General features: G+C 41.3%; 1 protein-coding gene across 7 annotated transcripts in view; it reads right to left on the bottom strand.

Annotated features, from left to right (window-relative positions):
- Positions 1–19,943, bottom strand: part of PPP3CB (protein phosphatase 3 catalytic subunit beta) — a 67,469-nt gene that overhangs the window by 27,976 nt on the left and 19,550 nt on the right. For all 7 annotated transcript variants that reach the window (XM_066600622.1, XM_066600625.1, XM_066600623.1 and 4 more), the window contains exons 2-9: positions 10,461–10,661; positions 8,127–8,251; positions 5,626–5,737; positions 2,484–2,629; positions 1,214–1,353; positions 1,051–1,128; positions 871–965; positions 440–565 (exon numbers count right to left, since the gene is read on the bottom strand). In XM_066600622.1, coding sequence (XP_066456719.1) covers positions 440–565; positions 871–965; positions 1,051–1,128; positions 1,214–1,353; positions 2,484–2,629; positions 5,626–5,737; positions 8,127–8,251; positions 10,461–10,661 — 1,023 coding nt within the window. The remainder of the gene's footprint in view (positions 1–439; positions 566–870; positions 966–1,050; positions 1,129–1,213; positions 1,354–2,483; positions 2,630–5,625; positions 5,738–8,126; positions 8,252–10,460; positions 10,662–19,943) is intronic.

Raw genomic sequence — 19,943 nt, 5'->3', positions numbered from 1 at the left:
ACACCCCCTCTCCTTGCTGGCTCACTAGCTCTGTTAAGCTCCTGTCTCCTCCCTTTGCTAGCAAGGGGCAGAGGGGGACAGAGCTGAACTCTCTCCCACCGGCCGCTGGTATTCCAGGCTACGGCATATATACACGCCGCAGCCCGGGCATTTGAATGGACGAGAAAACGGGAGATGCAGCTGCAACGTGGTCATGGCTGCCTCTTGTTCATGTGATTTTCAGCTGTGATGCGGGCGTCCGAAAATCTCAGTGCCCGTGTGAAAGTCAGTCTGACAGGTATGAAGAGTGCAGTATTAGGCTCCTCCCCCCAGATCTCCTCTAGTTACTTTCTAGGACAGGTTTATCAGCGCCTGCATGGTCAGCCGCCTTTTTAAAAAATTTTCTGTACAACCAATTTAATAAAAAAAAAAAAAAAAACACAAAAACAATAATAGATACCTTTTTCACCAACGAATGGCAAGGACCAAGTGAAGACATCCATAAAGTTCGGCAGCCAGTACGGGTGTGGTGAGCAGTTGAACTGTCGGATATTCATCACATTATTTTCATATTTTAATACAGCAGCTGTAATGTGAATGGGGAATTCATTAGAGGCAGTAACCCCCTAAAAAACGAACCATAAAAAGCATTTCATTTTAGATTTTTATCGTCAATTGATCACAAAAGGAAGCAGTAACAGAAAAGTCTGTTAATTGAAGCAAATGCCACCTGATAAGTCCATAATGCTGGATTTGGTTGAAGAACTGGTTTTAAGGTTTAAACAAGTAGAAAGTTACTGTGTGCTGATAAAGACAATTTGCCCATTTTTTAAATTTAGCACATCTTAAAAATTATACATGACTGAAATAAATGCAGAAAAATATAGATACCTTTATTATTATAGACATCTAAGTAGTTAGGAGCTGAAAATATCGTTATTAAAGAAGGAAACCCCGTTGTTTGACTTTTTCTGTACATTCGATAACTGCAGGAACAACAAAAAGTAGTGAAAGCATAACAATCTCCAACAGTGATGAGAAACCAAACCTACTACTACATTCTAGTCTTACCCAGCATCTTGTGCTTCATGTGCTCTGATGATTGACAGCAGGTTGTTAGTCAGCAAAAACTCACAAACAGCTGGGTAACTGAAAGCAGTAAGAACAGAAAGAACTCAATGTGGAAGTCAGTCCAAATCATGGGGCGTTCAGATGGTTTAAGCAGGTCACATACCTATAAAAGTAAGAGCATCCCCTGACCGTGTTATGACTGAAGTGTTCTTGTGACTTCTCGTTACCAAAATCTTCTGAGGGGTCTGACCACAACAAGTCACACATGGGGCCAAACGCTGGAGGTTCTTTGAACCTGTCTAACTACAACCAGAACAGAACACATGCTTGTTAAACATGCTGCTACATCAGCGGTAATAAGGATTCTGCACTTAAACCTGCATTTATCAGTTAAAGATTATGTCCAGCAAATAGATAAATATGCAGATATCCAATATCCCAGTTTACATGTGGGACTTGGAGAAAACAATGGCGCAGACACACTGTGTGCAGTGTACATTTCGCGTATGTGTGGGGAAGGTTCTCGTCACATAGGTGAAATGCATCCATAAGCCAACATACACCCAACAAAGGCCAAAAGAGTGTCCAAAAGCTACCAATATGTTTTCTTTTGCTGCACAGAAAATACTGTTGTTGACTATATGAATAATTGTACTGCAGAATATGTTTTTCATATATGGAGGCCCATGAGCGACATAGGACTCTGTAAGCCTACACATTGGCTGCAGACATTGTAGGCAGAATTCAGGATATTCTCCAGACATATACCTCCAACATACACTGCAAACATAGTAGTACTAATGCACCTTGAAAGTAAGGCCGGGCTCATATAGGCGAATATTTACAGCATATTAAGCGGGGCTCCGTACGCTCGTGTGATACGCAGTAACTCGCAGGCTATCAATTACATTGCCTTATGCAGCTCTAATCATATTAGCGTGTGCGGCCTGAGCGCTCCTTTACACTGGCGAGTATGATATTGGGCCATGATCGTGCTCCCCGCATTGTGAAAGCCCAGTGCATATGAAAAGTTTCCATGTAAAAAAAGCCTTGCATCACTTAGCGGATGAAGAGAATCCTCCCTGCGGCTGTCACAGCTGCAGCAGAGGATTGTGGAATTCTCCCATTGAAAACAATATGCATTATCACAGAAAGCTAGGACATGCTGTGATGTGCATCACAGTGCAATGCAGGAAAACATTGCTAATGTGAATGAACCCATTAAAAAAAAGGGTTTCAGATTTGTGCGTCTCGTGCCATTTTCATGCCAGTGTGAAGGCGCCCTTATAGAGAGAAAAGATGCCTACAGAGTGTGATTCCCCCCCCCCCCCATCTTTTTTTTTTTTTTAACAAAAGGTAAACTTCAAATACAAAAAACAAACCTTTATTTATAAGCATGCGATGCAATATTGAATAATTAAGAAACTACTCACTCTTTTAATGTCATCTAATGTGTGTATTTCTGGAGATAGACCTCCATGGACACAAAGAAATTGTTGGTTTAAAAGTGCAGCTAAGGGAAGACAATCAAATGCTTCCATACAGGCTTCATAAACCCTTTCTGAATATTTTATTTTACCTAAAATGAAAAGAAAAACAAACAAAAAACACATGGTTTAGTGCATAAATATTTCTGTCATGAAATGGTAAGAAAAGTATGGTTAAGGGGTTGTCAGCTATTTTAATTTGTAATTCATGTTTGTGCTCCTCATGTGTAAAAATACTCAAACATCCTATAATCACCTCTCCTGGCTCCCCTCAGCTCCACTGCTGCAGCTCCATCTTCCATCTCTTGTCTGTGTTGACAGCTAGGCTTATGGACTAAAAGGTGACCAGCTGAGTTCGGGGATGCAAGCGTTATACTTACCTCCCCAGTCGTTCCCCTGGTATCAGTACTAAAAGACGTCACTCAGTGCATTGAGCAGTGTGCTAAGTAGTCAACCCGCTCTAATTTTATAATTAGCGAGCTACTTCGCAGCGCTGTTCAATGCATTGCAGTGGCGGTTTTCAGTGTTGATGCTGCGGGAATGAAAGGGAAGGCAAGTATATCACTTACATCCCTGGACTCAGCAGGTCACTAAGTTTCAGCCCATAAGCTTAGCTTAAAGAGCTAAGAGTAAAGGCCCATTTACACGGAATGATGATCGCTTTAAGAAAAAAAACCCCTAAAAAGCGATCGTTTTAGCAATAATTGTTGCATTTAAATGCGCGCCCATTGTGCACTTTTCGCGCACTGCTAGCTGATAGTTAAATTCAGTCAAACCTAAAAATCATTGGTCTGCCTTATGAGGAGTTCTCCAGGGGTAGTGCTGATAGCATTGTTTACCATTGGAGAACAAAGGATCTGAATGCAGATAAGAGCCCTCAGGCTATTAACTGCATTCAGCTAAGGCTTCATTTGCACACTTAATTGTTCTTAAGTAACTACTTAATAGTTTATGCATAATGACCGCTCAAAGCTGTCTCTCAAACTGTTGTTTGAGTGATCTTTGAGTGATCATCGTGAAAATGGGCCTTAAGTGATAGTCTTTCTTTAAGGGACATCACAGGCTGAGTTAGCCAATAAGAGACCTCCGCATTTGAACTCTGAGGCCTGTGAATGCTGCAGCAGCCTGTGAAGGCCTGTATACAGGAGATCAGAGGGGAGACTGGGGCTGGAGAGGCGACTATAGGATGGTTTGTTATTTTGCACATGGCAAGCACAAGAACCATTGTACAACGCCTTTCTGTTTTCTCTAAAACGCAAAGGGATTTTTAAAAGGTGACCTAAAAGAATACTCACAATTCCAGAGTTAGAGTTAATGTTAACTCCATCTTCTAATGACATGATGACAAATGCCATGCATCAATAAAAGGGTGTAAAATTACTGTACTTATTACATGGTAGGTAACAGCAACCAGCACTCTAAGGGTACATTCACATGTAGTGGATATTGGTGCAGATCCACAACAAAACTGCACTATTTTGGTGTAGATTTTCATGCGGATCTGCAGCAGATTTCACCTTTTCAATTGGAAGTCTGCTGCGGGTTTTGACGCTGAATTTGACTTAGAATTTTATGCAAATTATCTGCTATGGAAAATCCACACCTGTTCCGCTATATGTGAACATACTCAAGAGGGAAAACAGAGCAGAGACCTGCAAGACGACAGCAGGGAATTCTAGGGTCAGTGACGGCTTAAGTGAAATGTTAAATGTGGGTAAACTACCTAAACTCTGGGTAAAGGTTAAATTTTCAACTTTAAAAACTAAATCCAATCAAAGTTATTAAGATATTGTTTTAAATTGTGTAACTTGCCAAAGCCTGCATTTACACCTTAAACTCAACGTTCCTTTCTAAAACAGATCAAATCAAAATTAAGGAAATGCTATCCACAAGGAAAGGTTTACTTGATCTTACATCACCTTTGGCAATTACAGTACTATGGAAAATATCAGGATGCAAACCTCCTGTACAGCACTTGGTGTGTTTACAGTACACTCTTGTATGGAATAGTGCAGTCTATTATGCAATTCCATACCACCCAAAAGATAAAATATAGATAAACAATATACGTAATACTAGGCAAAAAGACAATCTTGGCCACCATCCTGGAACCCTATGGATATGTTTTGCATTTACGTTGAAAGCTTTTCCCAGTGTATAAGCCATACGTATGCCCAAAGCGTGCATGTGAACAGAACCCATTTCATGTATGGATTCACACCCACTTTTGTCAAAAATTATACAGATTTAGGGCTTATTTAGACGACCGTATATCGGCCTGGGTTTTCACGCCGACCCGATATATGGTGTCCTTGTCTGCAGGGGGGTGGGGGAGGATGGAAGAGCCAGGAGCAGGAACTGAGCTCCCGCCCCTTCCCCGCCCCTCACCACTATTTGCAATAGGAGGGGCGGAGCTAAGCGGCAGGACTTGGCTCCACCCGTCTCACACCCTTCTATTGCAAATAGTCGCAAGGGGCGGAGAGGGGGCGAGAGCTCAGTTCCTGCTCCTGGCTCTTCCATCCCCTCCCCCTACCCCCCTGCAGACAATGACACCGTATATCGGCTCGGCGTGAAAACCCAGCCGATATACGGTCGTCTGAATGCACCCTTAATTAAATAGCTTTCCAAACACAAGCCTTACCCTTACATGTATGTGACTAAGTGTCCCAGAGTGAAAGAAAAATAAAAATAAAATCTTGAAAAATTCCTTAAGAGGTCTGGGTGAGGCTAGAACTTGGATAGTAACATGGAATGCAATGCTGTCAATTTGATATTGGATCCTGTCCTCCTTCATTGTCTAATAGCAGGGTGTTGCAGAATTGGCTGCCATGCATGGCACATGACTGAAGTAGACAGCAGGGATGCAGGCAACATGTCACCATGTAGCTCCAAACACTTTTGGCGCCACTAAGGTCATGTTTTTGCATTTCCAGAGTCAAATGTTAAAAAAAAAATACATGAATACAACATTGTACAATTAAAGGTATTTTGCTGTGCCGTTGTGAATCTAGCAATTAGTCCAAATTAAATTCATGCATCTCAAAAGGAAGCTTAAATTATGGATGTGGTGGGGGGTGTTCTTACTTACATTCTTGCTTAAAAGTGAAATATTCTGTAAGGTGCCTGCATTCATGATTGCCTCTCAAAAGAAAGAGAGTATTGGGGTAAAGAATCTTCAGCACCCATAAATATAACACACACTGTTAGGAACAGAAAGAAGGAGAAAATAAACAATGCTGCTTTTTAAAATCACGAGCATAATCCCTTGTAGCATCATGGCTGCTGCATCACCTGCAATACCCACCTGTTGTGGTTGTATCAGCCACAATTTTATGGGCTGTTGTATAAAAAGGATACAACACCGTATAATGCCTGACTTGTGGAAATTCTCATTCACGGGTGGGTGTGACTTAGTGTTAAAGGGTTTTTAAGTTGATACAAAGTTTAAAAGGGGTTGTCTGACTTATACAACAAATTCTGGAATGAAAAGGGTTAAAATAAAGAAGCAAGACTCATTAGTCCGATCCCTCACAGCCCCAGCACTGTCATTACAGTCTTCCCTGCTGGCCTTAGTTTACATGGCTGCAGCGACAGGCCTGTACACCCACACAACCGCTGAAGCTGGCCTCAGTGTTATACAGCACTAGACTGCTGAATCGTCATGCAATATGTGTGTCAATGTCCATTTTCAAGACTTCTGCTTATCATCATGTAAGGCTCCATGCACACGAACGTGAGTTTTGTGCATTCTTTTCAATGGAGCTATTCACATGAACAATTTTGTTCCCCTCAGAGCGATGCTACCAGGTTAAAAATTGCTGCATGTCCTATTTTTTGTCGTTCTCTCGGAACGCATCGCCCATTGTTTTCCATGGGATCTTAACCCATTAAGGACCAAGCACAGTAAATTTACGAAGCTTGATCCTGGGCTTTAATCACAGCCGATAGTAAAAATACGGTGGGGGGGATTAAAGCCCCCGCTTCTGCAATCAATCAGAAGTAGGACGGGTTGTCAGCTGTTAGTCACAGCTGATGACCCGGAGAAGGGAGAAGTGGTTTTTAACCCCTTCTGCCTCCTTTCTTTAGTGCACAGCGCTCAATGAGTGCTATGTACTAAAAAGTGGAAGTGTTTCTTCCACTATGTGAGCCAGCAGTCAGTGACCGCCAGGATCCCCTGGCACAGCAAAGCTACAGGGCCCTAATAGACCCTGATCAGCTATGCCAGTGACTATCATCACTACAGGAGGAGGTTTTCCCTGTAACTGGGGCTCCTATGGATGCCCCAGCTACAGTGAAAAACGTCAAATAAAAAAATGTGAATGTCCCCCAGAGGTCTTATATGACGTCTTGGGAGACATAAATAGTAAAAATAATAATTACAGAGATAAGTAAAACAAAATTGCTGAATAAAATAAAAATATATACATAAGAAAGAAAATAACCCAAAGCCGACACCAACCCAAACCGTTGCTGTATGTGCCCTGTAATCCAAAACCATACAGATTATATATCAAAACGTCCAAAACATCACTTGACAAAGACCACAGCATTTGAGTGGTCGAAACGTTGTTTATTATGCTGTGGGCAGAATAAAGTTTTTTGCATAAAGAATCTCCCTGGGTGCTGCTCCATCTCTACTATAAAACGCTCAAAACAAAATGAGGAACCGATTCCCATACTTTATTCTAGCGCAAATATACTAACAAGAAAAAAAATATATAAATGTTTTGTTTTTTTTAAATCATTTTTTTAGCGTTTTACCCCCCAATAAAACAGAAAAAAAATCAGTGAAAAAGATATTAAAATATTAGCCCTATATGTCACGGGGGAAAAAACGCAGCAAAAATAATTTTTTTGTTTTGATATTTAAGGTGCAAAACAGCCTTGTCCTTAAGGGGTTAAAGACACTGCCTGCACTCGCATGCCGTGCGATGTTATGTTTCTCATTGAAAACAATGGGAAACACTTGTGATCCTTCAAATTTACGTGTAAAACACGCCCGAGGATCGCAATTTCACAGTAGTGATGCGAGGCATTTTTGAATAAAAAAACACCTTGCATCCGCGTGTGAAATGCACATACAGGCACCCCCCCCCCCCACACACCCCCTTGACAGGGAGAATGGTTACAGCCAGTTGTCAGTTTATTCAAAAATTTCCAAGAGGAGTGACAGAGGAAAGGCCCAATTCAAAGTTATCAGAATAGATGGTGTAGTATCATTTTATGAAGAACACAAGTATCGACATTTTTTTTTAGAGAGCTGATCGGTCTTATTTACAGGGCTTTGTAGTTTGGCCTAAGCCTATTGGGTGACTATAAAAAAGTTTTCCATTGTATGCTAGTTGGAACATTACAAGTACATCCACCACTACATATGCAAAATGATCAAATAAATTAAAACTTGGCAGTGTGCACAATATTTACTCCTACAAGGTTAAGAAGGCTGATCTCCTATACTACACAAAAGAAGTTATCAACCAGACCATAACACTTGTAGCAGGTATGAAAGTTACAGCGGGTATGGAACGTTCAATTAATCGTAATAATATTGAATTTCACAAAACATTTTGAAATTAAAATGTACTTTACCTCTATACTAAAATACCCTCTGTCTACATAGTCTCCCAAGAAGAGGTATCTTGTGTTAGCTGGCGATCCTCCCACTTCAAACAACTTCATCAAGTCAAAGAACTGCCCATGAATATCACCACATACTGGAGAAAGAACAAAAATAAGAGTATCAGTCTTTGAACAAAAAAAACAAACATGCATTCAATGGCTCTCCCTCTCCATAATGTATAATATATACCACGCTATGTAATATACAAACATGTAGGTGGAATACTGGTTACATGCTTGCAGAGCCACCAATACAGTCCATATATAGGACTTCTCTAAACATGTAGAAATATTTAGTTTAATTCATGTTCAATAGGTACAGTGTTCCCTATAATAAAATATAATCTTTTGAAACCCCACCATAACTTTTGGGACACAAACTTGGATACTTTGTCTTTACTTAGCACCTGCTTTATGTGTCTGTTGTGTTTCAACAGAAGCCATTCGAACCTCAACATGACTTTTGTGACTAACTGTATATCCATTCACATTCCCCTACCTTCCCCCAGATCAGCCATAACATACAAAGTACTTCCTTAATTTTCTCCTTGAGCTCAGCTCTGACCGATTCAATTATAGACTCCACAAGGTGTTCTGTGGTATCTGGCACAAAGGTATTAGCAGATCCCTTAAGAACCTAGTTGGTAGGTGGGTACTTCATGGACCGGACTTGTTTTTCCAGCACATCCCACAGATGCGTGACTGGACTGAGATCTGGGGAATTTGGAGGTAAAAATAAATAACTGAAAAAGTTGTGTTCCTCAGTTCCAGAAAAAAAAATTGTAGTGTTGCAGGACGCATTATCCTGCTGAAAGAGGCCGCTGCCATTAGGGAATCCTACTGTCGTGAAATGTTGTACTTGGTCTGCAAAAATGCTTAGCTAGGTAGTCTACATCGAAAAACCACCCACATGACTGTCAGGACATTACTCAGAGTATAACGTTGCCCCTGTTGACTTGTCTTTGTCTCGTAGTGCATCTTGGTGTCTTCTTTTCCAGCATGTAAGCAACACATATAGAGCTGCCAACCACATGAAGCAAAAGAGAACAGGATTCATCAGACCAGGTCATCTTCTTCCATAGGCCAGTGTTGATGCCGACTCTAGAAGCTTTCGGTGGTTAACAGGGGTCAGCATAGGCATTCTAGCTAGTCTGCAGCCATCCAGGCCCATTCACAGCAAGCTGGCAGCACGGTGTGTTCCGAGACCTTTGTATCATGGCAGCATTAACTTGTGTCACAGCAGCTCTTTAGCAGGATCAGACCAGACAGACTAGCCCTCACTCCCCATATGCAATGTGTGCCTTTAGTGCCATTGCCCTCTCGACGATTCATCAGTAGACCTTCCTTGGACTACTTTTGGTAGGTACTAACCACTGCTTACAGTAAACACGCCAAAAGAACTGCTGTTTTGCAAATGCTTTGACCTCAGCTGAGTACCCATAACAATAAGGCTCTTATCAAAGTTGCTCAGATCCTAATCGGCCATTTTTACAAGATGATTATTGCTTAAAATTTGTTACAACGAAAAAATCTGAGCGATAATCGTGCAGTGTAAAGACAAAAATAATAATCACTCAGTATTCGTTCACAGTTCGTCATCGCTGACTTTCAGTCAGTATAATAACTATCGCTGGATTGCTGACTTCTCGTTCCATTAAATGCCTCCCACTTTGTGCTTCACATAAAAGGTGAAGCCTGAAATCGAGAGTCGAATTCTGCCTGTGTAAACGCTCTGCACGAGCGCTAACAACCTTAGTGGTGACAGTTGAAGTTCTGGTGTCTGAAGAAGGAAAACTGGGCATAAGTAATAGCCCTTTTACACGTACGACAGGCAGCGGTCTTGCTGGTCCTTTAGCTGACTGTCATCCTGTGTAAAAGGGTCATTACTTATGCCCAATTTTGCTGCTTCTGACCTGCGAACTTTAAGAACTGACTCCTACGTCCTGTCGAAAATATCCCAACCATTGCCAGGTGACAAAGCAAGTTTACCAGTCAGTGGTTTTATATTTAAGGCCAATTGGGGGTTTGCATTTTCTTTTTTTTTAAATCTTTCTCCACTTTTAGTCCTTCTGAACTAACACGAAAAACAAAAACCTTGTTTAAAAAAAAAAAAACAACAAAACTTGTGTTTGCCAAGTAACCTCTTGTCAACAGTGTCTGATGACCCGTAGGGAGGAGACTACGGGATATTGTCCAGTTTTACAAATTTTCATAAGGGGCTATTCATAATTTAAAAACTAAAATCTGCATAAATATATTGAAATACAGTAACTTTTCAATAGGGACAAAACAAAACACACTCACCTGTTATAGGTGCTTCAACTTCTATCATCGTTTTCTCTCTCCGTAAAATTGCTGCCCCCTCATTGATGATTCGAAGCGCAATTTCTTCATCTACTCGACCTTCTTTTATTAAGTGGTTCTTCAAAACGTCCACTCTTGGTTTTCCATCAACATCAAAAACTTCTTCGGATGTTAATCGGTGTGTTGGGGGGAAGGGGACAGCTGTAAAACAAAAAGAAATTGCTATAAATGTAACACACACACACAAAAGCACAAGACTAAATCTAACTTATCCACAGAAGACACATAAAGACAAATAGTGTACAGTACCATGACAACAGCAACAAAGTAACTCCAAACACCTGAAGCTTTGGTCTGCAGTTTAGTTATGAAAGCCTATGGCTAGGTCCCAGGTTCCGAATGAATGCTGTTTTTGGCGATTCAGATGGAACCCTGGGGCGAAAGTGCTGGGCGCACAAAGAAAGGCTGTGTGAACCCAGACGAAGAGATACAGTTAGATGCCCTTTTCAGGCCACAGGTTGTGGTTGTGACACGGCTGAAGCAGCACCAGTATTTGTACCAGCCCAGAGCAATTTGATCGTAAAAGGCGGCACAGTATTGCAGGCAATCGCGGCAACACCACACGGCCACGATCACACTGCTTCTAGCTACACTTGATTTCAAGTCTATCGACTTGCATACTGCAGCTTTTATGGCATCACGACCACAATATGTGCATAGGACACATTCAAGGATTTTCACTTATACCTGCATCCCCCTAAAGGCGGCCATACACATTAGACAACCGTTGAACAAACAATTCTTTTGTAAATGATTGTTTGACATCTGCAGCCATGAGCACTACTGTAGTTCCCATCAACCACCATAATAGGGGTACAGTTACCAAAAGCTTGTACACCAGAATGCTAGCAAACAAAAGTCGCAAAGTTTTGCGCAAAAAACATGACTCGTCTATATTTTTCCATTCAAAAGAATGAGGCTCATATTCACGCAAGATTTGGGAGTCTCGCAGCGCACAAATCTCGCATGATTTTCTTGGCCGTGTAAAACCGGCCTAAGCCCAGCGCAGGAAATGCCAGGCTTAGTAAATTTCCACCTAAGTTCTTTAAACTGTCCGTACAAGTTCAATTACATCAAATGGCAGAAGAAAGATCTTTCTAATAAACACTCTTTTAAAAGATAGATCATTTGTGGACTACTAATCTTTCACCCCAACTATCGGATGAAATTTCAAAACGTGGACGACTTCTTTCCAGATGACGACGGACTGCCATCAATTGACTAAAAAGATCATTGGTTGTTAGATTTTACTTGACGAACAATCATTTGGGTTGAATTCATCCATTTTCATTAACCTAAGTCTAATTTATATGGGGACCTTAGGTTCCACCCCTACTTTTGACCAATAAATACTGCCTGAAAAACCTGAAGCAAAGCTTTACAGTACAAAGCAGTAATACACTAGTTCCCAGCTGCTGGGTGTAATCTGCCAGGCTATGCTACGATACTTTCACTGCAGAGCTAAGCAGATTGGCCATTTGGGAGTCTGAGAAAGCTATAGTAAAACTCCACAGGGGTTGTCATACACATGGCACAAAAACAGATACAATAACTCAACTTGACAGAAGATGACAAAGACTATAAATTACTGTGTTTAGTTTGAGCCTTATTACTCGGGTTTTCCGTAGTAAACCTACAGTATATTATCTATCCAAAGCATAATTCCTCCATGTGAGATCCAGTTGAGGACTAGAATCAGTGCAGAAGAAATGAAGTACTTAAGCTGACCAGACAAATTAGGAGCCAGCAAGGCTTGCAATACACATTAGATAATTTGTAATGCCTTGAACAACGGAATCCAATGTTGTTGTTGGCGCCGAGGCAATGTAAAATCTACGGATCTATAATGGAAAAAGTTATCATGTACTTGGTAAATACAGCTGTGTTGAGACACAGTAAAGCTCAAGCCTTAGGCCTCATGCCCATGGCTGCAGCGGAATCAGACCCGGTGTCCCAGCAGTGACCCCTCAGAGACCCATACTCACCTGTCCAGATCTGCCACGAGTGTCTCGTCTGGTGAGCCGGCACGCACCTACGCAGTGCAGGGCATGACACGCCATCAATGGTGCGGATGCTCAGAATAGAGCATGCTGCGATTCTTCCCCGTGAGCGGAAAATTGCAGTCGATTTCCGCTCGTGTGCGTGGAAGAATCTTTTCACATGGCGTGTCTATGGAGGGACATTGCTGTAGAATTCGCGGTGGACGTCTCACTGCAAATTCCGCAGCAATAATCCACTCATGGGCATTGGGCACCCGTGTGGACTGATTCTGCACACAGTAAAAAAATAGAACATTTGCATATCTGCTCAGATAAGCGGATAGCGAGTGTGATTTCCGCGAGTGGATTTAAAATCGCAGCATGTCCTATTTTTGTGTGGTGTCCGCATGGATGGCTTCCATTGCAGTCAATGGAAGCCACCCGACCCGCGGCCCATCCTTAATTCACATAGAGGATGGGTCGTGGGTACCTGCGTCATCGCCTAGCAACAGCACAGGAAAAATAAAGATTAAAAAAAAATATATAAAAAATCTGTACTGCATATGAACAACGGTGAGCCAGGTACACAGAGTCGGATTCCGCTATGAGCTCCCGCATGTGGAATCCTACCCGTCCGTGTGAGACCGGTCTTATACTGAATATTAAAGGGCGACTAATGAAATTTTCTTTTCATTCATCCCTCACATAACTAGTCCCCCAGTATATATGAATCAGCCATTATTACTCTGTTTAGTTATCTGAATCGTCCTGGAGTCCTTCTCCCCAGTTGGCCATGCCACCTCATTCTTACCACCTGAGGATTACTTTACTTTATGTTCTTGCAAAAAGTTAGTTTTTCAGTCAGCATACTTCCTGTGTGATGGACCCTACCACACAAGCTCTTTAGAGGGGGGGGACACACAAACTTCTATCACAGTTAATGATGAGGATTAGAGGCACAATTGCAATAAGGACAGAACTTGCACGAGAAACCTATTTGCTATTTGTTTGATTTTTCTCTTGACTCAAGAGTCTCTTTTTTGGGTGATATTGCCCATTCATTACTATAGCTGCTTAAAAAGAATAAAATTGCATTAACCTCATATGTAAATGCGATTTGCATGAGACTGCAATGAGTTTTTCTATTGAAACATGCTATTCAATATACATATCAGACTTCCAGAGTGTGACAGACAGACAGGTGTTGGGCGATAAACAATGATAAAACCGAGGGGCACCAAAATCAATTGTTTGGGCTGTTGATGAGGCCATAAGTCACTACTTTGTCCTAGTAGAAGAATTACAGAAAAATACTGCGATTCACATACACATGGGGATGCATTGTAAATGCATGTGTATCACCACTTTTTGGCACCTAGACTGAAGGAGTACTCAGGGGCTTTAATTTAAAAAAAAAAAAATTTTTTTTGAGGACCGACAGGGAAACGGGGCTTTGTGTCTACTAGAGGGGAGGACACCAGTAGAACCACTACAGCAAGCTGTAGTCCAAGTACTGAAGGGGCAAAACCTTGGTAATGTAAAGTCAGCCCCATGTATACCCAGCTGAAGTGTAGACCAAGCCCTACAGAGTGTTTTTGCTGGTTTCCCAGTTTTGAACCAGGAGAAAAATGTATGGCTACCGAACGCCTCTGGCAAGTTTTTACATTTTTTCTCAACATTAACTTACAGTTGGGCTGTTTTCATAGTCATTACAAAGATAAGTCAACGAATACCTAATGTGCACACTCCATTTTTAATTGCTGTAAACCAATGCATTAATTAGCTTTAGGCCACTTCTAGACCGCCTAAGACCCCATTTTCACTGAAAGATGATCGCTCAAAAATTGTTCAAACAACAGTTTGTGTGACAGTTTTTAACAATCATCTTTGTATAGTCTATAGTAGCTAATTAGCTACTAAAGAGCTATGCAGGCGGAGCGGGACACTGCCGCTATGGCTCAGCGAACAATACAACTGTTTTGCATAAGCAAACAGCTGCATTGTTCTCTGCGCTTACAGCTCACGTCCCGCAGTGAACTACCAGCGGGACACGAACTGAAAGAGTCTCATCAGCGATGCCGACTATGATAACAGCCTGCACCGCTTTTTAGAGTTTTCTAGAACTGAGCGAGGAATGAATCGTGCACGACAACTGCAGGGGAACGTGCATTTAGATGCAATGGTTATCGCTCAAAAGACGTCTGAGCGAATTTTGAGCGAGAATCGTTGTGTCTAAATGGGCCTTACTACACTGCATATGGGAGCCATATATGTACTGCCAAGAACAGGATCAGATTCCATCAGGACAATGTACGCAAACCATTCCTTGGATTTGATACCTTACTTGTTTTATTGACATGATCAAGCACATTCCCTTTGTAAATCTCAAAGCACATCGAGATATAGCATCAGCTAAGAACTGACCTGCACATGAGAGCATGGGGCCTAAGACACACATCTTCTAACATATCAAAAAATACTACAGATGTGAAATGAGATTTATGAAATTTCTTATACAAAATAAGAAAGAAAAATAGGTAGAAAAAAAGGGGGAAACATCAACCCAAAAACAACAACTTTCCAAAACCATGCTAGCCAAGTCTGTATTCACATTGAATATTATGGTAAATATTTGTTAGCCAAGACTATCCTTAAGGAGCCAGCAGCACCCATACATTTTCAATATCTGTTGAATGCACATTTGTTTGTCTGCCAGCTTCTTTCAACAACGCCCCCCCCCCCCCCACACACACGAACATTCAGATCGTTGAATGTGTTTAGGGAGTTAAGCCGCTGCCATACAGCTCTGGTGGTGGCTTATCTCTTGTGGAACAAAAAGATCAGGCACTGAAAATCAATAGTCCTGATCTACCACTCCCCAAACATCATCTGTAAGGGCAAAGTTAGGCAGCCCCATTACACAATTCCAAGGCTGCTGTGTTTCCCCAGGGCTTAAAAAACCCTCCTACTGACTGCACTACCTGGCCTACATAAGCATGGAGACAGGCTCTGTGCGGACTATTCCTCTGGTCGGGTTTGAACCCAGGAGATTGGCGTTGCAGTGCCACAGTTCTGCCCAGCCAGTATTTGTACACTACATGCCTGTCCTTCTCCTTTCAAGCATGGTGCTTGATGTCTTTTTTTTTTCATGTTTAATATGACTCGGACATATATGACAGACTTCAGCCCCCAGAAAGCCCTTTTATCAGATTTATATTTATTTTGAACACATTTTCCTTTTATGTCTGTATTTCATTTTGGAGTACACTTTTAACATTTATTTTTGCAAAGGTGGTATGTAAAAGTAATGTGTGCTCCTTTTCCTTGCCCTGACCCCTTTAGAGGAGTAACATAGTATGTTAGGCTGAAAAATGACATGTGTCCATCCAGTTCAGCCTATTACCCTCCACAAGGTGCTGAGGTAGAAGCCAATTTTACTCATTTAAGGGAAATGATTCTTTCCAGACTCCAATCTGGCAACCAGAATAATTCCCGGATCAATCAGTGATATAACATGTAATATTGTAACTGTCAAAAAAATGCGTCCAGGCCTCTCTTATACTCTTTTAATGAGTTTGCCATCAGCATGTCCTCAGGCAGAGAGTTCCATGGTCTCACTGCTTTTACAGTAAAGAACCCCCTTCTATGTTGGTGTAGAAAGCTTCTCTCCTCTAGATGTAGAGGGCGCCCCCTAGTTACAGTCCTGGGTATAAATAGATGATGAGAGAGATCTCTGTAGTGTCCCCTGATATATGTATACATAGTTATTAGGTTGCCCCTCAGCCGTCTTTCTTTCTAAACTAAATCATCCCAATTTTGAAAACTTCTTTCGGTATTGTAGTCCGCCCATCCCATTTATTACTTTAGTTGCCTGCCAACCGCTTAAGCTCTGATATGTCCTTCTTGAGTACAGATACCCAAACTGTGCACAATATTCCATGTCTGGTCTGAAGGGGTTTTATAAATAAATATGAAGCTATATGACAGGACCTAATGGAAGGCACCTTAAAAATCTTTTAGGCTAGAGGCGAACAGCTCTAATATGAGTTGTGGCTGTGAAGGCTGTGCGCCTAGAAGACTCCATGATGTCTCTCTCTTGCTTACATGTTATAATACTTCGTTAAACACATATTTGTATGGTTTTCAGCTTTTACCTAGGTATTTGTTAAAAGTCACCTTCAGTATCCAGCTGGAAATAGTAATTGGGCCAAAAACAGCCCACCACAAAGTTTCCTGTTTTGTCTTATCTCAAGATGCTTCTTGCCAAAACTTACTAATGAGATGGTCAGGAAGTATCTCAAGGACTAACATCTGCAGAGAAGAAGACAGCTGATAAGAAACTACTATGTATTAAGAAATTGCTATGTATTTATATTAATTATGTTTGGCGTAAAGCCCCTTGCTTTGTAAAATCCTATAAAATTCAGCACATAGCGTAATAAATTTAGAATGCTTTTGCACATAGCATCGTCTGTGTGTCAGTGTTTCTCATGACCGGTCAGTCATACCACTATAATTTGGAGCCCGACAGCATATGGAGGAAACCGGTGAATTTTCCTAACACAGCTAAGGAAATCAGCAGCACTCTGCATAAGACAGCACATGGTCACCCGTCCACGTGCTGTCCATTTAGTCAGACCCTTCACATTCACAGACATTGCATGTCCTATTCTCAGCTGTGAAAATAGGATCTCCAGAAACAAGTTGTCCAATAAACAATGTTTTACCATATTAGCCATAACCATCTGTGGATTGTCCAAGTGTACTTTATGCCAGGTAGCACAGCCAATACCCTTCACTTTTAAATAGTATGATAGAATTTGGATTAGTTGATTGCGGACATGTGATGTCCCATAAATCAGGTGGAACCAACGTGAAACACAGCAAGAGCGGGGAGAGGAGAATACATCATTAGTTATTTTACTGCATGGGGAAGTGGTTTCCCGAGGTCTTACAACTCAGACAACCCCTTTAAAATTGTCACCATTTCAATTTTGTCACAGATTTCCTCTGTACAAAATATATCCTATGTGGATGTACCTTTACTAGGAGGCACGACATGAGTGACAGGAACGAATGAGCCCATTGCTTTGTCACCAAATTACAGCACATTAAGTGTTAGGTACGACACGCACATTGAGTCTACAGCATATACTGGGAGAGTTTGTTGTTGGCTACCCACAACTGACAGGACCCGGTGACGACCTGTCCGAACATTAGCTCTGGGCAGTTCCCTGTTACATACTGTATTAGTGGCTGGAGGGTTACAGCGTCATTTTGTTTCATCCAAAATCATATTCCGCAAAAAAGAACATTTAACTGTCCCTTGTTTGTGTATGAAACCTGTCAAGTAGCTTCTGCGTCTCAGTGTGCATTTACACGTATTGTGAGATGTACAGAAATCGCACGAGGAAAGAATCCACTTCTTTAAATGAGTGCATGTACATGAGCGACTTTTCTAGAAAAATCCCAACATGTCCTAACGCTGGGCATTTCTGTTCAAGAATCACCCATTATTCGCTATAGGAGCCATATATATATATATATATATATATATATATATATATATATATATATATATATATATATATATATATAGCACCCGTATGTAAATGTGATTTTTATGTGATTTTTCTATTTAGAACATGATGCAGGAAATCGTATGTTAGGCAATGCGTTTTCCTTACAAAACATATCGCAATTGCAGAAAGAAAAATTTCACGTTTACCAGTGCGATATGTGTCAAGAGTTTCTTGGACCGATATTGCGCATGAGGCCGCACTGCTGCGTATGATGACAATCTCTGCAGAGAGCTGTGGAATATATTGGTGCTAATACATACAAGTTCAGAGAAATAAGTAAAAGAGGGGTTTATTTTCACAATGCATTTTGCCGTTTCCATTTGTGCAGGGAAAGCTCACATATGTCAAACATATCCATAGGTCACATGTTCACCCGGCCAGAAACGTGTCCATTTTGCGTCTTTTGCGCTGGTCTACATCATTGTACCTTTTTCCTGTGGTGTTATTGCATGCAGAGTTTTCCAGTAACCTATATATACACTGCACGGTATACATTTTATTCTTAACATACTTATGGGTAACATAACCCACCATATGTCTATACGCTGCCATCTGTCAGAGGGACGCGCTGGGAAATACTACTGACGTGTAACTGCGGCGGACGCTGCAAAACACAGTGTGAAACCAACCAGACATTTTTTACTACATTCTTTATCAAGGAAGGCAGTAACAATGTTACCCAGATTACGGTTTTCAGAAATCCTATACCCACACCAGAATTCTAGGAATGTAATGGTTAACTAACATATATCATGTGCTGCTCACATCAGGGAAAACATCTGGGAAAGGTTGGTGAATGCTATGGCTACTACTTGCAGCAAAACCACAGTGATTGCTTCTTACCACATCGAGTGAAGGAACATATCGTTGTGGTAACTGCAATAGGTCGTATGTAGAAAAAAAAAATTTTTGGTTAATTGCACCCTGATGGCAAATCTAGTGAACTTCACCAACTGGAATATGTCATATGCCAACAGACCAATGGGAAACTGTCAAATTCCCTCTCTTTCTATAGGATGAATCAAGATGATGGGGCCAAAATGGGAATGTTTTTTGTCTCCTCTGTAAAGTTTGATAGATTTGATATACAACTTATTGCAGTTACCACAACGATATACTAATGATGGCCTCACTGTATTGCCTCTCAGTAAGAGAAAGGAAATTATAAAAACATCCAGATATCGGCTATAATTTACAGCCATTTCTAGCATAAATTATAGTAAAACCAACGAGCCGCTGGAGGTCCTGCCCTCTCCAACAAGACCCCTCTCGTTTTCAATAGTGGCAAGAAAAAAAAATTTGACACAAGTATGGAGGAAACTAGTATAAAATACTTTATTAAAGTCCACCCAATGTCCAAAAAAATTTAAAATACCATCACAGGCAATATATCAAAACATTTAAAGTGACTGTGCGGGCTTGGGACAAAATTCTGTTCGGGGCCCAAAGGGCAAGGAACAATATCGGTAATTGTTCTCTGCCGGCCCTCTGATCCGCTGGTTATGGGTCCTGTGTTCAGCCATCCTATTGGCCACTGCAATTTTGTAAGTACCTAATGCACACTGCGCTCTTATTGGTCAACACTGATCACGTGAGCGGTTTTGTCCAATCAGAAAGCAGATATAGTACGCTAACTAATGCACTGTGGGGTTTAGGTACTCTGAAGATTGTGTCTGCTATTTTAGACACTAAAAAATGGGACCCAGAAACATGAAATAGAGTAGCAAAGAATCACAACAGCAGGTAATATAACCCCCCCCCCATCCCATGCGGCAGAACCTTGCCCCGAAATTGGAGGGTCGCCTTGAGTGCCTAGATTGAGATAGATATTTTATACAAAGGCATTTATAGGATTTCCATAA

This window comes from Eleutherodactylus coqui, chromosome 4 (genome assembly GCF_035609145.1).
Source record: "Eleutherodactylus coqui strain aEleCoq1 chromosome 4, aEleCoq1.hap1, whole genome shotgun sequence".
NCBI lineage: Eukaryota > Metazoa > Chordata > Amphibia > Anura > Eleutherodactylidae > Eleutherodactylus > Eleutherodactylus coqui.
This window is presented reverse-complemented; position numbering and strand designations above follow the sequence as displayed.